General features: G+C 33.8%; 7 protein-coding genes and 1 non-coding gene across 8 annotated transcripts; 6 read left to right on the top strand and 2 right to left on the bottom strand.

The window, feature by feature from the left end:
* Positions 1 to 121: 121 nt before the first annotated feature.
* Tsp_01667 (PH domain leucine-rich repeat protein phosphatase) lies at positions 122 to 6,410 on the top strand. The gene is made up of 13 exons (XM_003377379.1): positions 122 to 677; positions 1,002 to 1,266; positions 2,464 to 2,570; positions 2,634 to 2,694; positions 2,765 to 2,860; positions 2,916 to 3,074; positions 3,131 to 3,328; positions 3,497 to 3,659; positions 3,722 to 3,855; positions 3,997 to 4,101; positions 4,334 to 4,769; positions 4,839 to 5,063; positions 5,565 to 6,410. The coding sequence occupies exons 1-13, from the start codon at positions 122 to 124 to the stop codon at positions 6,408 to 6,410; spliced, it is 3,351 nt and encodes a 1,116-aa protein (XP_003377427.1).
* Positions 6,411 to 7,591: 1,181 nt separating this feature from the next.
* Positions 7,592 to 7,939, top strand: Tsp_01668 (putative 50S ribosomal protein L16). Its single transcript, XM_003377378.1, has 2 exons — positions 7,592 to 7,670; positions 7,698 to 7,939. Exons 1-2 carry the CDS (start codon positions 7,592 to 7,594, stop codon positions 7,937 to 7,939), a joined length of 321 nt encoding a protein of 106 aa, XP_003377426.1.
* Positions 7,940 to 11,290: 3,351 nt separating this feature from the next.
* Tsp_01669 (hypothetical protein) lies at positions 11,291 to 12,097 on the top strand. Its single transcript, XM_003377377.1, has one exon. The coding sequence runs from the start codon at positions 11,291 to 11,293 to the stop codon at positions 12,095 to 12,097; it is 807 nt and encodes a 268-aa protein (XP_003377425.1).
* Positions 12,098 to 12,544: 447 nt separating this feature from the next.
* Positions 12,545 to 17,709, top strand: Tsp_01670 (putative kinase domain protein). The gene is made up of 19 exons (XM_003377376.1): positions 12,545 to 12,585; positions 13,123 to 13,284; positions 13,348 to 13,524; positions 13,586 to 13,699; positions 13,757 to 13,889; positions 13,948 to 14,007; positions 14,071 to 14,215; positions 14,291 to 14,357; positions 14,427 to 14,554; positions 14,626 to 14,778; positions 14,960 to 15,149; positions 15,214 to 15,567; positions 15,623 to 15,754; positions 15,815 to 15,907; positions 16,005 to 16,423; positions 16,502 to 16,579; positions 16,817 to 16,930; positions 17,435 to 17,466; positions 17,692 to 17,709. Exons 1-19 carry the CDS (start codon positions 12,545 to 12,547, stop codon positions 17,707 to 17,709), a joined length of 2,610 nt encoding a protein of 869 aa, XP_003377424.1.
* Positions 17,710 to 19,178: 1,469 nt separating this feature from the next.
* On the top strand, positions 19,179 to 19,290 carry Tsp_01671. The gene has a single exon. It is a non-coding gene; the product is annotated as a tRNA-Leu (tRNA).
* Positions 19,291 to 20,175: 885 nt separating this feature from the next.
* Positions 20,176 to 22,420, top strand: Tsp_01672 (transcription initiation factor IIF, alpha subunit superfamily). Its single transcript, XM_003377375.1, has 8 exons — positions 20,176 to 20,386; positions 20,561 to 20,801; positions 20,870 to 20,985; positions 21,349 to 21,505; positions 21,614 to 21,813; positions 21,890 to 21,957; positions 22,015 to 22,115; positions 22,195 to 22,420. Exons 1-8 carry the CDS (start codon positions 20,176 to 20,178, stop codon positions 22,418 to 22,420), a joined length of 1,320 nt encoding a protein of 439 aa, XP_003377423.1.
* Positions 22,421 to 23,652: 1,232 nt separating this feature from the next.
* Tsp_01673 (hypothetical protein) lies at positions 23,653 to 24,153 on the bottom strand. Its single transcript, XM_003377374.1, has 2 exons — positions 24,097 to 24,153; positions 23,653 to 23,964 (listed from the first exon to the last, which is right to left on the bottom strand). Exons 1-2 carry the CDS (start codon positions 24,151 to 24,153, stop codon positions 23,653 to 23,655), a joined length of 369 nt encoding a protein of 122 aa, XP_003377422.1.
* A 146-nt stretch (positions 24,154 to 24,299) lies between these two features.
* Positions 24,300 to 24,356, bottom strand: Tsp_01674a (conserved hypothetical protein; the record flags this gene model as incomplete). Its single annotated transcript, XM_003377373.1, has 1 exon — positions 24,300 to 24,356. A coding segment is annotated over one exon (57 nt), but the record flags the coding sequence as incomplete, so codon positions are not given.
* Between the last annotated feature and the right edge of the window lie 31 nt (positions 24,357 to 24,387).

The following is a 24,387-nucleotide window of genomic DNA, read 5'->3' as shown; positions in this document are numbered from 1 at the left end:
TATTGTGTCTGTCTGTTGATTGTAAAAGAAACGATAAGGAAAAAATAATTAAAACAATAAATGAATAATTAAAGACAGAGAAGAAAGAGAGAAAGATTGTTTGATTTGAAAATGAAGAGTCATGGATAACAATTACGCCCCAGATTTGAGGCCACCACCATCCGATGATGTCATTGCAGCACCGATATCAAAGCGTGGCAAAGAGCGCGTTTATTTCACGCTGTCGAAATGGCCACCCACTTATACAACATCACAAGGGGCGTTTTCACTTCGTTCGACCAATGTCAGTCGGCCAAGGACAACGTCCGAGCCGGCTGCCGGACGGGCCAGTATCCGTTGCAAGCCTTTTACCAGCCGCGAAAAAGAAAAATGGCTTCTTGGTTCCATAGACCGAGGGTTCATAAGACTTTATGACCCGGACGCCCAACTGGCCAGCTCTTTGGTGGTTCCGTGTTCGCTGGAGACGACTTGTCTGCAAATTGCGTCACGACTCAGCGTTGATCCGGATGATCTGCATGTACAATTCAACGGCGACATGTTGAAACGCCTTCTGCTGGACGACAGACCGTTGGCTATACAGAATAAATTTTTAGCAAGCATCGGAATACGTAACGTTGACCGGCAACAAGCAATTGGAGACGACGTCGATCTTGGGCACATGATACGATTTTATGCTGGTAAATATTTTCTTCTTCTCTTCTTTAAACATTTATTTTTTCAATGCAAAAGATGCAAGTATTTTTAATAAAATGTACAGCTTATTATGTGTTGTTTCCCCACATTTTCAATGCTTTTTATTTAGGCCGCCCGGCGTTTGTCAGCGGGCATGCAAAAGCCCCGCTTTCCAGCTATTGCTACATTCGTAAACGAGGGCCATTTCGTAAATGGTCTCGTCGCATGTGCGTGCTCAATCATAGTAGACTTTTAATTTTTGGAGGTGATCATTGATAAAGTATTCAAATTTTTTTCTAAATCTAAAATCTACTTTTGAAAATATTCAGGCCATAAAAATAGCGAAGAACCAGAAGTAATATCATTATCAAAAGGCAAAGCAAAGTTAGCAATTAGCAATGCTCGTGGTCGTTGTCTCAAGCTTGCTTCAGATCCTACACGTGGTGCACCTATCTATTTCAGTCTTTCTTTTGAAACTGCTGTAAGAAGCAATTTAATTATTCTTTCAAAACTGAATTTTCAATTGTATTTTCATATGGAAATGTTCCATTTGTTCAGGCTGAACTTAATCAATGGTACAACAGATGCGTCAAAGTGAGCAGTATTTTTTGAGTTTTGCATTAAAATTAAATTATCATTTGAAATTTTACACAGGCTACAGAATATTATGGTCCAACTACTGATTACAGTGGTCAGCATTTGGAAATGATTCCAGAAGAAATTTTCAACAGTGAAGAAACTTCTGCGCTCACGGAATTGAATTTACAACGCAATTCACTGAGAGAACGGCCTCCGAATGGAGTAATATTTTAATAAAACTTTTTATTAAACAAATTAATATTTTATCTATATTCATTCATTCTGTGTGTTAGTAAAACTTTTTTTAAAGTGCATAAATTTCAAAAATCTGAAATTTATTATAAAATAATAATTAATTTTAGAATGCATTTATTCTTGGATGGCTAAATGACCTCTCCCGGTTGCAATTTTTGAAACGTTTAAATTTATCTGAAAACGAGCTCTTCCACTGTCCTTCGTGCCTTTGTGAACTGGAAGCGTTGACAGAATTGCATTTAGCCGGTAACAAGCTAACAGATTTGCCTCCAGGAATTGGAACATTGAAAAAGTAAAAGCATTCTTTACTGTTAATCATTGATTATTTAACAATGAAATTATTTAAAATTGTTCGTGCCATTTCAAAGTTTTTCTCTCACTTCATCTTTTGCATTCATCATTCATGCTTTGCTGCTTGTATGCATTTGTGCAAAGCTGATAAATATTATTTCATTTTAATTAAAAAAAATCAATAATATATTTATTTTAAAATATTCCATGTTTAAGTTTGATGGTTTTGAATCTTCAAAACAACTGGCTTCAATCACTTCCTTCTGAACTGGCGGATTGTGAAAATTTAATTTACCTAAATTTGAGTTTCAACCGTTTTGTTACAATTCCACCTGTACTTCATTCATTGCTGCAGCTTGACAGTTGGCTTTTTTCTGGAAATCAAATTGAAAGTCTCATACCATCCAATTTGCTGAATGTTCCTGTTGAAGTAACTCGAGTAGGTGCTTGATTTTCATTTCCTCTCCTTTTGTTAACACCGCTTATTTGTTCTAAGGTAGAGTTCCGTCACAATGATATTGTCATTGCTTCAATGGATCCCTATTCGCTGGATATATTTTGTTTCCTTACTGAGTTAGACATTCGAGACAACAAAGGAGTCAGTATGCTTGATTTAACTGCTCTCAGTTTGCTTCAAGTAAGAAGAATAAAAAATTCATACTTCAGTCAAATTTATCTCGATATCTCTAAGGTTTTAAACTGTGAACGATGCAGTATTATGGTGCTTCGGTTAAATGGAAACTGTTTGACAGAAGTGAATGCAAGCAAAAACAGTACTTACTGCTTCAGTGGAAAAAAATGATTTCACAATTTATATTTTCTTTTTTTAATTTTAGAGTTGCGAACATTTACAATAAATCCACCACCGGAAAATCTTGTGAAATTAGATTTATCTCAGTGAGTAATGTTTAAAAAATTGACATTTTTTGAATATTTGTTTATGGCTAATTTAAATCATTAATTTAAGCAACTGTATTGAATCTTTACCGGAGTGGATGAGCTATCTGACACGATTGGAAAGAGTAGTCTGTTCTCATAATTACATTTCTTCACTGCCAAGCCGGTATAATAATCTAATAAATTGATAAAACAAAATTTTACTTGATTTCATTTTTAAGATTATTTACTAATGCCAGCAGCTTGCAATATTTGGATTTGAGCCATAACAGAATTCAGAATTTGCCAACATCTATAGAAAATTGTGCTCTCGAAGTATTGTTGCTTTATCACAATGATATACCTGCTCTTCCTGATGAATTGTTGTCATCTATGCACAGGTAAGCCAAGCAGATTTTTACATAATAATCTGATAAAAATATTTTTCTTCTATCAGACTGCGAGTCTTGAATCTTAGTCAAAATCGGCTAGTTGCATTACCTGCGCCGAGCGCTTTGTCAGAACTGAATCGAATCCAGCAACTTTATTTAGCTTGCAATCGACTAACGGATGCATCGCTTACAGTTATTGCTCGCTACAGACGCCTACAAGTGTTGGATATATCTCATAATCGCTTTACATGGCTTCCAAATGAGTATAATTTTATATGGATGCATTTTTGTTAAAATAGTAATTTATAAATAAATTAACGTAATAGTTATATATTGTTAATTGTAACGCATTTTTTAAATATTAAATAATATTAAAATATGATTTTCAACTAACGGCTATAATGATAATGCAGTTTATTTTATGTTTATAGCGTTATTGAAAAATTGCAAACTTTACAAGAACTGAATATATCTGGAAATCAGATAAATATCCTTCCATCGTCATTGGTATCGCTTCCATTCCTAGTTACTCTTCGAGCTCATTCTAATCAGATTTGTGAAATACCGAATTTCGCACTCAGCAACCGTTTAACAGTGAGCTTTGTCTAATAAAAGTAAAACCAGCAAAATGGATATCACAAATGACATTTTTTCAGTTGATAGATTTGGCGTTGAATCAGCTAAATGGAGACCAAACTCGCCATATGATTGCGCCGCGATTGAAGCACATCGACATTGCTTGTAACGAAGGTGTTGCCAATGACGATCTGAAGCAGTTAAAAATACTTTTGTAAGTTGATAGGTTTAATTTTAAAAAATTTAGGCTCAATGTAAAATGATCAATTTCTAAATTGTACTGATTAGTCAAAATGATGGATTAAAAACATTTACTAATTAATTAAATAATCTATTTTTACGGGTGCTTTTTTAGTCCTGAAAAGTCCATATCACTGGTGGATGTCAACAATGAATGGATTCTGCCAAATGAACCCTGGAAATTCGGATTCAGTGAATCCAATGAAACAGGAGCTCACAAGTAAACATTGCTTTCCTGCAATAATTTTCATTATTATTCTGAAACATTAATTGCAACTTTAAAAGCTGTTATTTACAAGTCAATGCTACAAAAGTTGACTTGTATATGAAGTGAAGAGATTTTGAAGAAAATGCAAAAGAGAAAAGAAAAAATTAAACGAATCTTATAAAATGAAATCTTTCATCGAATAATATACTTTTCTAATTTTTACATTTTGCTAAAACGTTTTCAGATCATGTGTAGTTCAAGTTAAAGATCGACTACGAGATAACGATGACATGGGAGTGTTACTGGGCATTGTTGACAGTCTGGATAGCTTCGAAATAGCGGACACATTGCAGCGTATAATTCCAGAACAAGTGAAAGCGGAACGTGCAATGGGATCTACCGGTGATCAGTATTTAAAGTACGCTTTGATTATGTCGCACAAAGCGTTGAAAGAAAAAGGCCAACGTCAAGGGGCCAGTTGCGCCTTATGTCATTTGACAGTAAAAAGGAAGAATAGTAATGGAGAAAAAGAATACGACGTCCGTGTGGCCAACTGTGGTGATACGGAGATTGTCTTGTGTCGAAAAGGGGAGCCAATCATGTTGACAAAGAAATTTTTAATTGAAAACTCGGATGAAGAATATGCTCGAGTCAGACTTGCCGGTGGTACTGTAGATGAGGTGAATTGCTTTGGTGTTTTGCAGTGCTATTCAATAAATTGGAGTAGTTTAAAATTTACAATTATTTAGAACAATCGAATCAACGGATATACACCGTGTTCGAGACTGACCGGCTGCAGTTTTTTATATCCTTCTGTTATACCAATACCACACGAATATGTGTGGAAATTGGCTGATTGTGATGAGTTTTTGATCATTGCCAATCGTGGGGTATGGCAAACAATTAATTACAACGAAGCTGTTGCTAGAGTCCGTCGGACACCTGAACCGGCAGTTGCTGCTAAATATTTGCAAGTAAGGATGAAAAAATTATTACCAAATTTTTAAATATTAAATTTAGAAATCTTTCATATATATATATATATATATATAGGTGCAATCGGGGGCGTTGATACGTCTAATTTATAGGGGGGGGGGCGTATATTGTATCCAGAAGATTTATTTGGAATCCAGGGGATGGACATAGTGAGAGTTGCATAAAAGTTTTCGCAATGGGGCAAGTCCCCCCCCCCTTATCAACGCTACTGGGTGCAGTCATGCATGCATGACTTTTTATAATGTAAAAATATTGTTGTAATGTTCATCTTATAACTTTATAGAAACTCTTATATTGTAGATTTTATCACTGAAAACAATATTTATGCATATCATAAAACATTTGCATTACTAGGTTTTGTGTTCTTAAAATTTGAAGAAATATATGAAATTATAATTTGAATTTACTCTAGCACAGACTTCAAAAAATATTATAAAATGTAAAAGTTTTATCTAACCTATTCATTATATGAAATTTAGGACGTTGTTCAAGCTTATGGTTATACAGGAGACGTCAGTATAATTGTCGTGCGGTTCAATTTTGCAAAAACTGGACCAGACGCAGGTCACATATTCTCTGCCATACCGTACAAAGAAAAATATCATTTATCAACGAATAATGTGCAGGAAGTTTCCACTGGTGACAATCTGCCAGATGACAGTTTGGTGAAGTCAAGTCGTTATTTTGAAAGAGACGATTGCTTCCAGCTAAAGAAAGAACTCCCTGAACCAAGTTCCACTTGTGAAGAGGATCATTCGGTAACAACCACATTTCACAAAGAAGAACCAGCTTACGGTGTAGTTCCTGTGCCTTCAAAGCCAACAATTAATCTTTTCTCAGCAAAAGTGGTTTACGCTGAAAGTGCAACTGCAAGCTCGTGTTCCTCTTCGAAGTTGGATCAGTCAAATGCTGCAAAACCTGAATTACACTGTAAAGAAGCTACGGAACATATTTCTGATCTAGAATTGCAAAGGCAACGAGGTATGGCGAAATGCCTGGCAATAAACGCTTGCCAAGCCCGACAATCGTTGCGTTCCGTCACTAAAGAAGCTTGGCTAAGTAGGCACAATGACAATTTCAAAAAGCCCCAACAACCTGAAACATTATTGAACGACAATCCAAACCCACTGTTGACTTCTTCAAAAAGGAAGGATCTGTTAAAATTTTCTTCCACTAATGAAAGCACAACAACCGACAAAGAAAAGTCTGTATTATCATCGAGCAGTTTTGGCCAAAGGAAAAATTTCCAATTTCCAAGCTCTTCTGCAAGCCGTCACATCTCTTCTGGCTTATACTCTAAATACAAGATATTTGAAAATACGTAATGTGATATCTTATTTGACTTTTTGTAAATTTTCAATAAGATTTTTACTTGCTGTTGTTAATATAAATTTCCAAGAACATTTTGCATACTTAAATTAATATTTTGTTGCTTTGACGTAGTTGTTATCTAGTGTTTGAAAATTTTCATTTTATCAAATCAAAACATAAACAGAATTGATTTTTGTGGAATAAGCAAATGCGAATTGCTTTTGTAATGCAGATCGACAACGAATTATAAATGTAAAAGATACAATTTAGTGATGTTCAATAAGATAAGAATAACTAATAACAAGCAATTTCAGGGACTGTTTATTGTTTTTGAAAAGTCAACATCAAAATTTAACATACATTAAAGTTTTAATTAAATATATAATTCATTAATAAGATAACAATATTGTTTCATCTGTAACATTACATTCTCAACAAAATAAGTGTAACAGTCCCGGCTAGCTGATGACACCAGTTATACTCCATAGTCAACGAAGAAAGATCAGGAAACGACATGGATCATTATCCGAGCTGATTATGGCCTACGACACTCGGTTACCGTAGCAGGCACATTTGGACCTGACAATCGGTGGCAGAGTACGGTAGGTCAGAGGCACGTGGCAGATTTGTGGTGAGCGGTTTTGGTGATCGCTCGAATGTGCTGTGATTTTTTGTGGTGGCTGTTAGTAGCACGGTGTAATAAACATTTGAAATGATTGTTTGGTGTTCGTCCTGTAAATCATTCACCACACATATCTTCCTCCAGAAGAGTAGTTGGCCGTAAGGTCAACTCGGACTGGGTGATAACCCTGCCGAGAACAACAAGGCGGTGCCCGACCCGCCTGCTGTGACGGAAAGTCCGTTACATAAGCAGTGAATTTCGAAAGTTTAACAACGTGAATTTAGCGATAAAATTATAATTAACACATTATTATACTATATAAAATGCATAATTGAATAATTCATATGCAAATATTTAAAAGTGTTTACCGCATATTGGGATTATTTCAAAAGAGTAGTTAATTTTCATAGTATTAATAAAAATTATTTGAAAAACGCTCGTAAAATTCATAAATATTTTATAAAATTTTATTTGTGTATAATTTTTGATAAAATAGATTTTTTTTTCTTTTTTATGCTTTTTATTTCACTAAAAACAACGTTCAATTAGGCATGTTGAACTTGCTTTTCAGTTATGGTAGCTGTTTGCTTGCTGCATTACTGTAGTGAAATGTGTAATTGGAGGATGTTCACTTATGATGACGCTGGTGGAAGTGTGGAAATTTGTATATTTTATATAGGTTTAAGTACAAATTGCATGCAGTTGTTTTCACTTTGCTTTGGACGATTTGGACTGGTGAAAATGATTTGTGAATTGGACAAGATCGTTTTCAGTAAACGTCGGTTTGTGTCCCATTTAGTTAAGACTTTGGCTCGTTTGCCTCCAGCAGCTTTCTGCACTGCCATTTGTGCACTTCCATTTTGGAATTTTAGATTTATTCACCTTATTACATCTGATCTGGACGAGTTTGTTGAAATTTGATGGGCCAGATTTGTTTTTTATTTTGTTTGATAACAAATGCATGTGGAAGCTAAGCGTCCGGCAATAATGCGCTGCTTTTTTAAAGGAAAGAAGACGCTTGGAAAACGGTTTTGTAGTTCTTTTTTAAACATTGGTAATATTTGCCGATGACCTGCAAGTTATGCTACACAGATGGGCTTCTGGAAATTGCTGGATAATTGTTCATTCCTGTTATTTGGCAACTCGTATTTCAATACGATTAATTGGCAACTTCAGTATTTATGAATAACAGATTTTGATTTAGTTTCATTAATTGTTTAGCAGAAATTTTTCAACATTTATAGGTTGTATTTAACAATGAGAAGTTCTGATTAGCTGATGGATGCACCATATTGTGTGCTTTAAATGTAGAAACAGCAAAGTGGAAAAGAAATTTTTTCATGTATTTTAAATTTATTTAGAATTTAGTTCCATTTAATCAGCTTTGGTATTCATTCTAATTATATGCATAACTTTTCGAAAATGCTCTTAGGCAGTTTTTATAAGTTAAGTTTTGTTGAGGTTCTATGGCTTTTTTTTCAGTTCAAGCGGAGAAAGGTGGTCTCAGAATTTCTCGAAATAGCTTATCCACTGTTTCATTCTTCACTCCAAAAGTTTGCATAAAAGCGAAGCGCTGTAGTAAGAAAAGGAGATTACTGAAAAGGCGTTCTCTACATCACGTCCTAAATTAGCAAATTGAAAAGATAGCAAAACTTTATAGTGGTGGGTGATGATATTTGTTACGCTGATATATTATTTTTGATTCTGTATAATTAGATAAAGAGAAATTTTGTCTCATCACTATAAGCTGTCACTGTGACTGTAAATGATGTGATTTCTTAAAGAAAAAAAATTTGCGATATTTCTTATTGCAAAATATTAATGTTTATTTTACTACTTCACAGCTAGTTGTTTATTAAAATGTTTTTAGGCTTACAAAGTATTTTTCAAACACATTTCTTTTTTCAACCTAATTTTACCACTACGAAAGCTTTGTTTTATTAGTAAAAATTTTATTTTAATTCAAAGGAAGGAAAAAGTTTTTAAAGTTTGGGAATAGCTTTAATGCTTGGCAGGAGCATTGTAAATGCATGGATTTTATAGCAGGTGGCATTGTAGTCTTTATTGAAATAATATTAATTTAGAGAAGTGTACTGTTAGATTTGTTTGAAATATTTTCAGCTTAAAGTTATATTACATTTACATTTTTCCAAATTATGTATAGTGAAAAAGTACAGTGAGAGTGATTGAAGAATTGTACATGGATGTTGAAGGAAAGTAGATTTTTTGAATAATTTTTTAAAAATTATGTAGACATCGAATTGTAATAGTAGTAGCAGAAGATTATGAACTTCACTGCATTGTTTTTTTTTAATTTATATTGATGAAAGCGTAACTTTTTAATTTAAGGTAAGTTAATTAAGTTTGAAACAATCAGTTACTGATTTTGTCATCAGTGGCATTTAGGGAATCTATGTAAAGTACACAGTGGCGTTCTGCAGAATTTTTTCGGTTTGGCAATATTCCTTTATGGGGGAAATCTTTTGCACAGCTGGTGAATTGACATTTAAGGATTTGATGAAATATAAAGATTTTCTTTCGGTTGTCATTTTATGAAGTTGTGAGGTGATATAAGTATGATAATCAGCCATGTTCGTCGTTAAAGCATGTTGCAAAATGCAAAAGATGATGCAAAAACATTCTAAATAAAATTTTATCATAAAAATGAGTATAATTAAAACAACGGCCGCTGATGATTTAAAGACATTTGAAAGTTGTGGGATAGGTAGTATTATAGAAATTAAAGTGGAATTTTTTTAATCCTGATGAATTATAATCGTTGTTTTCAAATTTAAACATGTGATTTTAATTATGGCTGCAGAACTCCGCCTAAGCCGGTCCCAAGCCCGGTTGTAAAAGGAGGAGGGGTAGCTACCTCCGGAATTTAATTCAAGCTGCTGGCTGAACTCGATATCATGTTCACCGTGATAACAGTGAGTAATTTTTCAGATTTTTTTGTTATTCAGGACGTAAGTGAGAAAGATTTTGTTCCTGTGTAAATTTGATTCGCATTTATGGCAGTGCAACATATTCAGGCTTTCAGATTCGTAGCTACATAATAGCTGTTTAATTTATTTAAAAAATTGTCATCACAGCTGTGAATCAACTGCTGTCTTTGCTTTCAGATTTTGCTTGTTATCTGTTAAATATCGGTAAAGCAATGTTGCCTGAGAAAACAAGCTAGCTTTTTACAAGTATTTATGTTTATGGAGATTTGTTTTAAATAATGCATTAATCTTATTAACATTGTCTATCTGTTGAATTTATAATTGGAATGACTTTTGTGGTTTCTATTTTAATCAGAAACAGTTTTGAAAATAATTTTGTTGAATTATTTCTTTTAATATTTATATAAGTAGAAATAGCGTTTGAAATATATTTGAAATGGAACAGACCGTGAAAATTTTCATCTCTGGCAGAGCAGTTCTCCATAATAAGCAGTTTTCTTTGCACTTCAAGTTATTAAAAAATTGCCTTTAGCATAATAATCTAGTTTAAAATTTGCAGAGTAATTTTAAAAATCTTGTTTTGCATGTTTTTTTAATGATAGCTTAATGCGATGATAATTTTGATGAGCAATGTTATTTTACTTAACATAATTTATTGAAATATTTTATTAATTATTTTTTATTTTATTTTTCGATTCGCTTTTTTGATTTTCGATTGGAAATTATGATTCGATTTTTTCATGAAAACTAAGTGCTAAAAATGATCGTCAGTGAGTTACTTTAAAAATTTTAGATTTTTCAGAAATAAATTTAGTTTTATTTTTCAGTTATAACATGGAACGTTGGAATATTTTTAGTGCAATGTTCTTTTCAATAAAGAAATTTGTTTATCAACAAAGGAAAATTGATTTGCTTAATTTTGAATTTTTTAATTACGATAATTTGTGATTTATATTTAAAACAATTTTTAAATTAATTTTTGTAACTAATAACATATTTTTGAATTAAAGTAAAAAAGTGTTATTATGATAGCGGCCGATTTCTCTAATTATTGTACCTGCGAATCATTTTTATAGTATACTCTAGCATGGTAGTCATTTGCACTCTGGCGCTAAGCGCGGCTCTGTGTTAGCGCATCCACAGTTTTATGGAGGCCGACTGAAAAGACAGCCAACAGAACTGAATTTTTAGGTTGTTCATTTTTATAGTGAATAAGTTACTGTCGTTTTAAAAGCATTATAAAAGTGGACTCCAAAACAAAAGGAAAACAAATATACTGTTGACCTTGAAAAGATATTCTTTTTGACTTTTTAAATTTTCAATCATGCCTAAGCATCACTTGAAGACAAATGAGGATGCTCGAATGCAGAAAAAGATATCTTCTGGTCGTACGGCAGTCGATGGTTTTGAGCATTCTAGTCGTCATTTCGATGCATTGGAAGATGTGTCCGACTCTCGAGGTCCTTTGTATAAATCGTCCTGCGCAGAATTTGATGTATCTGATGTGAACGAAGACGATGAACCTGTAGAACCAGGTGAGATTCGTGTTCGTTCCGTTGAATCAACTAATGCTAGGAAAAGTCATCTGCAAAAACAAGAACAAAGAGTTCGCCGAATGAAGACAACCGCATCATTAGAAAATGATAGTCGCAGCAGCGTGAAAACATCAAAATCGACGGTTATACCAAAACGAACAAAGCTCACAGAAGATTCGAGGCAAAGTTTAAAGGAATCGTCTGATTCTACTATTCGAAGAAAGGCTGAGAACAGTAAATCTACATCGGAAGCTGTTCGGTGGGCAATAGACGATTCCACGCTGCCCGAATCCAGTGGTTATAAACAAAGCACAGCGAGGACGCCGAAGCAGCATGAGAAGCGCAATGTATCGTCCAGGTTGTCATCGGAGCTGAGTGGAAAGAGCGCCTTGAAAATGTCGTTAATGGACGATGCGGAAAAGCCGAAAATGAAATCACGAAGAGTTGGCCCTAATTCGGTTAAAGCATCGCCTCCAAGAGATCGTCTTGTAAGATATTCTCCGCAGAGATTGAGAACTCGCAGTCCTGCGAAAAACCCTATCCGTCACCGTCCGCTCAACCGACATCGCAGTTCTTCAGTTTCTACAGAACGGTAAGCTACAGAACAGAGCGTTTTTTCGTAATTATGCTTTTATGGTGAAATTTTTTGTGATAAAATAACGTTAAAACTGGCCGGACTTGTTTTCCCTACTATTTAATGTTCATTTCTTTGTTAAACTGAAAGATGTTTGTATTTCTTGAACTTCACTTCTGTTGAGGTACGGAGAGTGTTTACTGACAGTTAGTTAAAGAAGAGCCTTATTTAGCGTTTCCTACCTAGTTTCTGTGCGGTATTTATTTCTGGGTGGGTTGTGTTGTTTAAATAAGTAGAATTCATCGGATCAATTTTTTAATGAAAGAAAAATGGGAATTTCAGATGTGCAGTAGCCTTTGATTTCTGTTTCCCTTTTTCAATGCGTTTGCATTGTTTGCTTACAAGACTAGTCATTCTGTATTTATTTTGATGCGCAAGGTGGTACAGTATGCTGCAGTTATCTTGATGAATGGCAGCTGCTGATATTGCGTTCAGTTTACTTTTGCTGAAGTTGTTGGAAATGAATTTAAAAGTTTTTAATCTTATTAGTATTAATTAAATTTTTTACTAATTAAATAAGAAAATTAGAATGAAGGGAATAAAGTTCTTACATCAGCATGTAAAAAAATTTTTATCTGACTTCAGTTATTGGCTAGTTATTTTTATTTTCAGAAATGTTATTTTAATTATTTTTTGTTTTTTAAAGCATCAACTGCTTTTATAAACTTATTGGACAATATTTGTTAGTTTTTGCTGTGCATGCTAGCAGTCAGATTTTTCGGTCTTAAGGAAAAAAGACTCGAATTTTAAATTAGCAGTACTTCACATGAAATTCTGTTGCAGTGTGAGGTGGTTTTTGAGCATTTTTTAAAATCAGTTTTACAAGAATTGAAAGGTGGAAAGTTTCATTTTTTTGCTGTTACTTTCATATATGATTGTAAATAATAATTTAAAACAAAATGAATATTTTATCCACTTAAGTTATGTTTTGATGTTGTTTATGAATTGTTTGCTTTCAGTTGAAGTTTATAATTTTTTTATTATTAGGGGAGCGCCCTCTCCGGATCGTCGAGAGTTCTGCTATTCTCATATGAACAGACGATATCGAGAAAGCCCTTCACCTGGACCAACGCGCAAACGATGTGCATCCGATTTACGCCAGCATAGTTCACGCCAAAGCCCAACAGTCCAGTGGAATCGGATGTCCAGGTAGTCTTACATTTATATGATTTATTTATTATTTTGAGGATAAATTTTCTTTTTTTATTTCAGCTTTCGAGCGTCAAATCGCAGACCGACGGGGCCTGCATCACGATCACCATCGTCTACATCTTCACGATCATCATTTTCAAGTTTTTCTGGTTACAGAGTATCTTCTCGTTCGAGGCGACAGGCAAGTAGATCTCGAAGGGATTCTGCAAGCCGACGGAATTGCTCTTGGCGAAATAAGTAATAGCATTTTGCTGTTGATATTTCTTAATTTAATTTAATGAATGTTTTTTCGCTTTAGCTCACCACTCAGATATAGACGAAATACTTCACGATCTTCCCAGTCGCGTGCTTCGAGCGCAGAATTTTCTCCAGTGAACAGGAATTCTGCTCTCACACGAAAAGAGATTGCAAGGTAAGTATTTTATTAAATTTTACGTAATTTTTTTATTGTCGTTCTTTCCTTTTCTAGAATAAATTATCGGTCAAGTTTGAAGTCAGAAATTAGCTTTAAAGGGAAAAGCAGTACCCATCATGTTGATAGCTCGGATAAAAAGGATTTACATCATTCACAACAAAATGTGGAAGGAAAAGAGTTGAAAAAAGTTGTCTTTCCCATTCAATATAGCAGCTTTATTGATAATCCGTTGTTTGAATTTTTAGCAAGTAACAGCAACAGATGGAAATGCTGACAATGTAAAAATGGAATTAGATAAAGTTAAGGTGAGCAGATAATATGCTTTGCCCGCAGTACCCGTTTAATTACTTTTTTTAAACGTTTTAAAGGATATGGAGAGAAATTTAGTAGCAGAAGCGACTGAAAACAACGTGCCTGTTGCTTCTACTTCAAAAATTCCACACCCCCATCAGCCTACAAGCAGTGCGTTCAAAATTCATACATTGCCGCCGCTTCCGCTGCCAGATTTAACTGGTGAGTATGATGTAGTTGAGTTTTGTTGAAATTTTTAGAAAACTGTCAATCAGATTTTTTTTTCCTATTTCTCAGGGATGATGACTTCATCTTCTCCAAAAGAATCCTTGCTGAAAGGGCGTCATCGATTAAGCAAGCCAAGGTACGTAGAGCAGACTGTTTTTGGAATGTTTTTTTTCAAATTGTTTACTACTTTTTTTTGTGTATGCAGAGTGCGAAACAAGTTGAACAGATTGGAATCGAAATGGAGCGTGGCTTGTGTCGATGAATACGAAGTATTGCAGCAAATTGGTGAAGGCACTTACGGCCAAGTGTACAAAGCGAAGCATCGTGGTTTGAGTAATTGTTTTTTTTTCTGTACCTTATTATCAGGAAAACATAACTAATTATTTATTACCATTTGTTATCAGACGATTTAGTAGCGTTGAAGAAAGTGAGATTGGATAATGAAAAAGAAGGCTTTCCAATAACTGCAATTCGTGAAATAAAAATTTTACGTCAGCTTAATCATCCGAACATTGTGCAGTTGAAAGACATTGCGCGTGATCGATGCATAGAAAAAGGTAAATTAATTGTTATGTGCTTATTTATTTATTTTGTTTTCGAAAATGTTTTGCTGTGTAAAAATGAATAATCTATAAAGTTTCACGGCTTTGCTTTAGTGGCTTTTTTATGATGATTTAATTGATAAATAAACGTTGCGGTTTCAAAGTTTTTGAAAATTCAATGAAACTTTTTTTTCAGGTGGATTTTACTTAATGTTCGAATATATGGATCATGATTTGATGGGCTTGTTGGAAAGTGGTTTTGTTCAATTTTCTACGCTGCACATTGGTTCTTTTATCAAGCAACTCTTGTCGGGCCTGGCCTATTGTCATTCGAAGAATTTTCTTCATCGGGATATTAAATGTTCCAATATATTGTTGAACAATAAGTAATAGCAATTTTATTGATCGATTGATTTCTTCTATACACTGTGAGTATAATGTTATTTTTAGTGGTGAGATTAAGTTAGCTGATTTTGGTCTTGCACGCTTGTATCAGAGAGATAAGGTACGACCGTACACTAACAAGGTAATTACGCTTTGGTACCGTCCTCCTGAGTTGTTGCTGGGCGAGGAACGTTACACCCCGGCAATTGACGTTTGGAGTGTTGGCTGCATTCTTGGTGAGTTGTTCACTCGACGCCCCCTGTTCCAAGGTGGAAGTGAACTGATGCAGTTGGAGTTGATTTCTCGAATTTGCGGTTCACCAACGCCGCTCGTTTGGCCAGAAGTAGTTGATTTGCCATTGTTTGAGACGATCCGGCTGAAGAAGCTTTACAAACGATGCTTGCGCGATCAATTTCGGCAGTAAGCATTCCAAAGTTGCAGTTGGTCGCTTGATTTTGACTATTTTGCTGTACAGGATACCGACAGCAGCGTTGGATTTGCTTGATCAAATGCTCACATTGGACCCGAAGAAGCGGTGCAGCGCTGAGGCAGCGCTTCGTTCACCATGGCTCGTTTCCATTAACCCAGGCAATGTGACACCGCCAAAGTAATTTACGTTGATATATATGGCTTGATCCAGTATTAAATTTTTAATTATTCTTTGAAGGCTTCCAACGTGGCAAGATTGTCACGAAATGTGGTCCAAGCGGAGGCGGCGCAATAAAGAGATGCGCCGTGTGCCAAACCAGCGTGACTTGAAGTCAGATAAAATATCAGCTTCTAACACCAGTAATAGCGGCGGCGGCAGCAGCAGCAACAACAGTAACGGTAATAATAATAATAATAATAAATTATAGCAGACCTACTGAAAGAGTCGTTGCAGACCCTATTGCTTCATCTTCTGCTGCTGCACATCATAATGTATGGAAATGTAGCGATGGCAAATCGTTGTCTTCGATCAGTACTGCTGATATTGAGCAGACAGAAGCAGTTGAAGGTCAGAGTGGTAGCAGACTCTCCGAAATGGATCATCATCAACTGCCCTCAGGTGATGGTAAAGATCGGACTTTGGTAGACACCGTATCGCCATGTTGGAAATCTGCTAGACGGGTTGGCCTTCTCGAGGCGTCAGCTGAGCAATCTTCCAGCTTGAATGTCAAATCTGATCGGCCTGTGTCGACCATCGAAGATTCGGCTACTGCATCCTCCTATGGTGGCGCATTCAGGTCGTCGGTTATACGCCATTCCGACGAAGAACGTCATGTGTATTGTGAACGTAAACAATTATGATTATTATTATTGAATTTTAAAACTTTTTGATGTTATTTTATTCTGTTTAAAATTTTTGTTCTAGAATCCACGCAAGAACATGGTTCCTCTTTTGGCGATATTAATGCTGATTCTGGTATATCTGTTGAATTATGTTCTTATGGTATGTTTCCTTTACTTATTTACAGCAGTATTTCATATATGAATCAGCAGATTAACAAGTTATATAGATATGTCTGTAATAATTTTAGAATCTTGCGGATAGAAAATCAGAATAGTCTAAAAATGCATGTAAAAATGGTACATTAGTAATGTAGGAAAAAGTGGGCAGCGTTTTGCACAAATGTGTTGATGTTTCATTCATACATGTTTATAATGCCAGTATTAACTGATTTTTCAGGTGAAAGTCAAGATTCTGATTTTGCGGAAACGAACCGGCGAAGTCCAACTTCCAATTCAGCTGCTGATGGATCTTTCACCGAAGTGAATGGATGCACAGAAAATGTTAGCAATAGTAAGTGAATTGCTAGCGGTTCGAAAGCTCTTCACACAGTCGAATGTTATTTACTGTTTGCATTGGTTGTAATTTTAAATTTGGTAATAAGTAAAAATTGCACAGTTTTTTTTGATGTTCGTGTTGCTTGTTTTGCAAGTTTTTTTGTGGTTGAACAATATTTCAAATGTGAGAAAATGCTTGGTACAGCTGAACAAGAAAAGGGTGTAAAATAGAGAAAATGCTGCGTGATGCTTAATAATATTGAATACAGGTGAAAAGGAAACCAGATTACATCGCAAGCAGTGTTTTACATTAAAAAATTAAATTATGAGTCAGTTTGTAAAGTAAATGCATATTATTGAAAGCGAGTTGAATTGAAATGCGAAGTAATGTTGCATGCTTTGGGGTTTGGAAAGTGACGTTCAGTTTGTTGGGATTAAAATTTGAATGTGAATTTCAATTCATGCATAATTCATTTATACGATATTGATAATAATGGAAATAATAGAAAATTTTGTTTAGATGCTTTACAACGAAAAGCTGGTCATCGCGTGGTTCGTGAAGTTCAATCTCCCGAATCTTCTAATAAAATATATTGAAAAATTTTCAAGCAACATAAAATGAGTTTATCAGTCAGGGAATTGCTGTTGAAAAATATTTTCCAGTCAGCACATGAATCTCGAATTTTGTAGAAAGCTTTTTCTAACCCGGTTTATTTTTAACATTGTTTCGTGATGATTGATCATTTATAATTAAATTATTGTTGTAATATTTTGAAGATAGAGCGTTTTACTTAAAAAAAACTAGTGTTCGATTTGTACGAATATTCCTGACAAAGTTTTATATGATTTATGTGCTAAGTAGTTCACTGTTTTCCTTGAAAATCTCTCTTATCTTGCCATCTTTTTGTATAGAATTGCATCATAAATCGGGTCTATTCTTTAAAATGTTTTTTTCTTACAAATCATCCTTGTTTGATAATAATGGTGACGATTCGATAGCGAACTGAGATGCATCTCCAGAGAAGGATTTGAGTCAGTTAAAACTGAGCTTTATTATTATGGTTATAAGTTTTTCTAAATAAAAGTGTTATATTTCTTTGGTTTGGAACAAACGCTTATATGTTGAATACTTGCATTATAAGCATGTCGAAATACATATATGTTCGAAAATTTAAAGTTATTTTCATTTTCGAGGTGGTGAATATTCTGAATTTGAAATTATGCGAACTTTTCTTTAACTTTCAAACAGGCTCGCATAAACTTCTAACATCAGTGGTGGCTTTTAATGGCAAGTTTACCATTGTTAATGTGATTGTCATTAACATCTCCATCTTCTGTGGCCATTTGGTGAAATGGCACCCCGCATCATTGAATGTCTCAGTGAATGTTTGGTGGTTTAAATGTGTTTAAAAAATTATTTTACAATGCCAATATATGTAAATTGAAAATGAAAATGAAATTATCCAAAATACAAATTCAAATCACAGATATAAAATAAAATAAAGTTTTATTTCAAGTAAAACATTTTTTAGGTAAAAAAATCGGGTTAAATTGACAGCTTAAATGTTTTAAACTTCTGTTTAAAAGTTAAATAGAAAATAAGTTTAAATATTTTACTTAGAATTAAATAAGACAAGGTTTACACAAAATTAGCCCAAACAAATTCGTGATGTCTTTTTTAATACACATTTATTTATTTAAAAATGTATTTAAGTAGATCTTTATTTGAAGTTGTATTTGATTTATATTACAGTTAGTTATAAAAAATGGAGCCATGCATAACATTAATAATAATTTATTTATGTAAAAAACAGAAATTGATACATCATGCTCTGTTTGAATGTATAAAATTGAGTTCCCAAATACATTACAATTCTGATGTGAAATGCTGGAAAATCTTAATTTAAAAATAATTATTAAAAAATTACTAAATAGATTCCGTATAAATTATGTAAACTTGCTGAATTAAGATCTTGCATTGCGTAAATACCGTAAAACATAAAATTGGTAAAATTTTAACATAAACAATGAAATTCGTTACTCACTATTTATTAAACGCAACACATTTATTTCACAGAGCAATTCAAACTACTTGATTAATTGATTATCATAAACATCAATTGAAAATAGTTATAAATTTGTTAAATACGTAAAAATAAATGCTAAGAGTAATGTGAAATTACTTTAAAATATTTTATTTAAGAAAAATGCAACAATTATTCTAATTAAAACTTTATTATTTATATTGTGCAATTTCAGAAGCAGACAGCGTGGCCGAGCGGTCCAAGGCGCCAGACTCAAGCGAAAGCTTGCCTGCTAGGTACTGAGTATTCTGGTCTGTGTATACAGGCGTGGGTTCGAATCCCACCGCTGTCAACCCTTTTAACATTTTCTGCATTTGTATGTAAAGTTTTCAAAATCATATAATTGGCTTTTTTCTTTTTAAATTAATTTCAAAAACCAAATTTCAAGCAATATTTGATCAACTTTTTTTGAATTATTGATACTGTAATGTACAATTTTGTTAGTTTTCCAAATGCTGCAGGTATAACGGCTCGGAATTATGTGTCACCTTTTGTGAAACTAACTTAGCACTGCTGACTAGAAACTTAGCATAAAATACCGTCTTTCTGGTTCGCATTTATCTGGAAATTTTCAAAAAAAACAGGTAACTATCAACTGAAGCATAGAAATCGTGAGAAAACAACTGAAGATGTGGTTTCTATCTGTCATTCTTTTAATAACGCCTTGCATCCACATTACACGAATGGCCTATATCACATTTTCCAAATTAAATGTCAGTTTCATAAGTATTTTCTGAATTTTTGGTGAATTCTAAAGCTTACCTGAAGTGTTTAATTTGCTACAGCTATAATGTAGTATCAGCAAAATCATAAAAATATATTGAAGCAGATAAAAGTTCAAAATGCAATTTAAAAAAATTACACTACTGAAGGCATTTTCATTTCTTTGATTTTCGTTTTTAATAATGTATAATAGTTCTCCAACATATTAGACACTGAAAACTATTAAAAATTTGAGTTGACAACACTCAGTCTGTCAATTTTTATCTAATTATGATTAAATTCGTCACTAAATTACAATATTTAAATTTTTATTAAGAATAAATTTAACAAATTCCTTTTCCAAAAATAACTTTTCTTATTGTGGGTATTACGATATTAATACTTGCATACATACAGTATGTCGAGTGAAGAATAGTACGTAAATACCGGAAGAAGAGTAGAACCTTTTTTGAAAATGGATTTATCAGATATTAATGAGTATATTGTTAGGGTTCCAAAAAGCAATCCATCGTCAAAATGTGTAATTTATAAATTTAATGGAGTGAACATTGACACTTCACGTATCACCAATATGACAGTGGAACGTGAAGAAAATCCTGAGGACCTTGAAGGAGATTCTGGAATTGGATCAGAAGCTGGTTCACAGACTCGACGAAAAAGATTTGGTACTAATGTGTTTTTATTTTTTTTATTTTATGCGGTATAGCAGCGTTTCACATGCTAGAATCAGATAAGTTATATTCTTTAAGCAAAAGTTATATATAAAGATGGTTAATGAATTGCAGATGTTATAAATTCTCTATTGCTTTTTTTATGAAATATTTTTTATTTCGTTTTAGGTATGAAGTCGAAAACGAAAGAAGAGATGCCAATTCGACTAACTGTCGAAGAGAACGGAAAAAAACGAAATTATCGTGGAATCCGAGAAGGTGGAATTTCAAATTATTCAGATTATTGGATCTTTGAGAAGACTGGCGAATGTGTTTTTGATGCCTATCCTGTGAGCGAATTTTACAACTTTCTTCCAGTTTCTGAACAGAAGGCGATGGATATCGAAGAAGTTGAGGAACATTTCAAGAGGTTCGTATTTAATTAAATTTTAGTGTGATTCTGATTATCTATTCAGTTATGTACTGTATTCATTTTAGAAGAGAAATTGTTTTAAATCAGTTTGCACTGAGAGCACAAATTCGTCAACCAGGTGAAGGAAATGACGATGAAACTGAAGGCCCTTTGTCAGAAGGCAACAACAAAGCGCAGCAGTGTAAGAACTTAAACTAAATGCAGCTGCATAATTTTAATAGTGGAGTTCTTTGATTTAATTAACTTTCTATTAATTAATGAATTAATGATCGTTTATTTTTAAGTATTATTATTATTATTATATATTACGGATGTTTAAGGCTAATTTATTTTGCTTTAACTAAGTTATTTTGTAACTAATTTAAAATTTGATATTTGAATTTAAACTGAAACTGCTGTTTTTGAAAAATTCTTTTCAGATGCTTCATAATGAAGTAATGAATTTTAAAGTTGCATACTTTACATGGGAAACCGTTGATTTTGATTTTGTCCGATTGATATATGATGAAGACTGCAATTTTAATTAAATTTAATTTGATCTTAGCCAAGCTTGGCAAAGCAAGTGGTGAAAAGGCTGTAAAGAAGCTACATAAGAACAGGAAAGAGAAATATAAAGAACGTGAGGATGACCTTGTAATGGAAGAATCAGATGATGGAGACGAGGATGGTCGTGAAGTTGATTATATGTCAGATAAAGACAGGTACTGTTTAGTAAATAGATTTATAAATGTGAGAAATTAATGAAGTCAGAAAAATTCTGTTGTTTAGTTGTTTAGTTGTTGTGACTTGGTATATTTTTGTATATTTAGCTCGAGTAGTCTTGAAATGGAAGAAGATGCGTTGATCGGTGTTGACGAAGAATTAATCGATGCATTTCAGTCAGTTGATGAAAGTGAGCAAGATGATGAGAATGCTGAAGGCGATAGTGAAGAAGGAGGTTTGACGAAGCTGGACATGAATAAGAAAACTTTTGAAACTACGTCAAACTTTGGTCTGCGCGCAGAACGAGGTTTGTACTTCCAAAATGGTTGTAACTGCGAGGATAAATAATAATAATCATTTATGTTTATTCGTTGTTGTTTAAGACACAGAATCCAGTTCAGGCAGTGAAGATCCGGACAGTGAGGATATTAAATCGCCGTTTCTGTTGCAGGTATGAAGGATGAATTTTGCCTAATATTTTTGATCCAAGTGCTAACATTGCTTTAAGTGCAAAACTGACGTCGAGTCTGTGTCAAATAAAAGAAAAGCTGAAGACAATGCTGATAATAATGCAGAGCCAGAAAAGAAAGCGAAATTAGCAAATGCTGAGTATGAATCAGAAATACAAATTGCTATTTGAACTGTTACTTGCAGTAATAGATTGTTCTTATTGGTCCGCATTTTTTAGGACTGCAAGCGATAGTTCCAAGTTCAGAATAATGGAAGCGGAAGTTCGTCACTATTTGGAACGAAAACCAATGTCAACAACAGATTTGGTGGCAAAGTTTAAACCTCGTTGCAAAAAAATGAGTAAGCAGGAGATCGTTTCACAGCTTGCAAACATTTTGAAGAAATTGAAACCTGAACAAACACGTCGCAAAGGAACACTTTACTTCAGCTTACGCCGTACATAAACTAAAATTTAATCCATTTTCTGCATTATCTACTCGCGTCGTATTTATATGTATTCATGTATGTATGTATTCATTATTTATTTTTATTCATTCTATTATTTTTTTTATTTGCTCTATTTTAATTATATTACATTTATTGTAAATTTTAAAGTTAAATTGTGTTCTGTTCCTTGCTATTGACGTGTTGCTTGTAATGGTATGTCGGTAGGTATTTATTGAAATTCAAGTTCAGAAGATACAATTGTAATGAATGCAGAAAAAATAAAATTACAAGAAACAAGCATTTTTCAAAAATTAATTTTACGATAAAATATTCAACATTAGAAATATAACACTTAAGAAGAAGCTAAATAAAGCTGATTTTTTATATAATGAAAAAGTCTGCTTTGTCGACGTAAATTGCAGAGTTAGATCAGTTGCAAAACAGCAGCATTCATTCATAAACAAGAAAATAACTTAAACTGATGTAATAAATTTGCGTTAATTGATCGCCAAAATACTGTCTTGCATTAGTAACGTCCTTTGATGTCACGTTGCCCTTGCTGTTCGTTGGCTTCATGTATATAGACAATTGTTGTTATACTCAAACTCTAAGAGCTTTTATTCGGTGAAAACCTTCCTTTCTTACTCATTTTGTGAATATTTCAAATGCAAAAATTTAACTTAAAAATCATCTGAGAATTAGAAATCATCCCATGAAGAACATAATCAGTGCTTGAATGACTGAACTTCAAAAAAGATGGTTATTGTACCACAGTGACGTTATATCAAATGCGATAGTAATAATTCAGAAAAAAACGATACGATACAAAAATAAATTAAATAGTGATTTTGATTTTTCACTAATCAAGAGCAGCAACAACAACAGTAAGGAACAGTCAACAACAACAACAATAAACAACATAACAGTGAACAATATTAACAAAGTGGTATCAGAGAGATTTCAAAATCACAAATTATTGTTTGTGGATTAAGATTGACGTAAGATCTTTATCCGTACATAAACAATAGACTGCTGGCACCAGCTTTCCCGCCAAAAAGGCATGGATGGGAAACAGTTTTTGATACCATTGTGGTACAATCTTGAATGTACCATCCAATGCCCAGGTTCGCCTGGTTGCCATCAGTCTAATGTTAGAACCCGTAGCCAATACCAATATATGACTCGATGCACTCTGCCACAGCAAAAAATCTTCACCGGCCATTGTTGTCCTGAATGCGTCAGGGATTTGCTAGTTCCGACGATGTTCAGGCAGTTTTAGGTATCGCTTTGACCGATGGCTGTACATCGTGGACTTCATCCGCTTGAAAAGCGGAAAATGGCCAGATGCAGATGGCACAGCGGACGCGGCGGAAACTTCTTCATCGTAAATGGCGAGGATGGATTTTGTTTCTTCCGCGCTTCGTTTTTTCAAAACCGCCTTTTTTTCCATTTTGTATGCTAAATGCTCATCCACTGGGCAGCTTTCGATGTGATCCTTTTGCGTGATCACATATGTCACATCCAGGTTTGTCCATATGACACCCTTGCAGCCTTCTCTGCCCTATACCAAAGTAACCTAAATCTTAATAACGAAGGACACACACTGTACATTTAGCGCATACTTTTGAGCAAACCCAATGTTTTCTCTGTTTATTGGTGTATCTCAATTTGTATATTTCCTTCCTTGAGAAACAAGAGACGTACTTCCGCCACGATTTGTTACAAAACGCAGCTCAGAAATATCAGCCATTGTGAAAATGATGAACAGAACAGAAAATGATTCAAATAACTCTCGAATGCAAAACGCAGGACCAAACAAAAATGAATTGGACGGTTTTGAATTCTATTTTTAATAACCATTTTGCAACAATATTTAGTTTTCATTTCTAATTTTATCTACAATTGAACATCAAGTTGTAATATTCCTTGTGGCACTAATGCCTCTTGTTGATTCTGATAAAATAAAATTAATCACATTACAAAT

This window comes from Trichinella spiralis (genome assembly GCF_000181795.1).
Source record: "Trichinella spiralis strain ISS 195 chromosome Unknown Scfld4, whole genome shotgun sequence".
Taxonomy (NCBI): Eukaryota; Metazoa; Nematoda; class Enoplea; order Trichinellida; family Trichinellidae; genus Trichinella; species Trichinella spiralis.
This window is presented reverse-complemented; position numbering and strand designations above follow the sequence as displayed.

What these genes read in the sequence shown, in the direction of transcription:
- Tsp_01667 (XM_003377379.1), top strand. Translation starts at nt 122, where the DNA reads ATGGATAACAATTACGCCCCAGATTTGAGGCCACCACCATCCGATGAT. An exon ending in CACTCAGCAACCGTTTAACA is followed by an intron (nt 3,660 to 3,721) that starts GTGAGCTTTGTC and finishes ACATTTTTTCAG; the next exon opens with TTGATAGATTTGGCGTTGAA. An exon ending in TTGCTGCTAAATATTTGCAA is followed by an intron (nt 5,064 to 5,564) that starts GTAAGGATGAAA and finishes TATGAAATTTAG; the next exon opens with GACGTTGTTCAAGCTTATGG.
- Tsp_01668 (XM_003377378.1), top strand. Translation starts at nt 7,592, where the DNA reads ATGGTAGCTGTTTGCTTGCTGCATTACTGTAGTGAAATGTGTAATTGG. An exon ending in TTATGATGACGCTGGTGGAA is followed by an intron (nt 7,671 to 7,697) that starts GTGTGGAAATTT and finishes TATTTTATATAG; the next exon opens with GTTTAAGTACAAATTGCATG.
- Tsp_01669 (XM_003377377.1), top strand. Translation starts at nt 11,291, where the DNA reads ATGCCTAAGCATCACTTGAAGACAAATGAGGATGCTCGAATGCAGAAA.
- Tsp_01670 (XM_003377376.1), top strand. Translation starts at nt 12,545, where the DNA reads ATGGCAGCTGCTGATATTGCGTTCAGTTTACTTTTGCTGAA. An exon ending in CATCGATTAAGCAAGCCAAG is followed by an intron (nt 14,358 to 14,426) that starts GTACGTAGAGCA and finishes TTGTGTATGCAG; the next exon opens with AGTGCGAAACAAGTTGAACA. An exon ending in TTGCGCGATCAATTTCGGCA is followed by an intron (nt 15,568 to 15,622) that starts GTAAGCATTCCA and finishes TTTGCTGTACAG; the next exon opens with GATACCGACAGCAGCGTTGG.
- Tsp_01672 (XM_003377375.1), top strand. Translation starts at nt 20,176, where the DNA reads ATGGATTTATCAGATATTAATGAGTATATTGTTAGGGTTCCAAAAAGC. An exon ending in GTTGAGGAACATTTCAAGAG is followed by an intron (nt 20,802 to 20,869) that starts GTTCGTATTTAA and finishes TATTCATTTTAG; the next exon opens with AAGAGAAATTGTTTTAAATC. An exon ending in TGGTCTGCGCGCAGAACGAG is followed by an intron (nt 21,814 to 21,889) that starts GTTTGTACTTCC and finishes TTGTTGTTTAAG; the next exon opens with ACACAGAATCCAGTTCAGGC.
- Tsp_01673 (XM_003377374.1), bottom strand. Translation starts at nt 24,153, where the DNA reads ATGGCTGATATTTCTGAGCTGCGTTTTGTAACAAATCGTGGCGGAAGT. An exon ending in GTGGCGGAAGTACGTCTCTT is followed by an intron (nt 23,965 to 24,096) that starts GTTTCTCAAGGA and finishes ACTTTGGTATAG; the next exon opens with GGCAGAGAAGGCTGCAAGGG.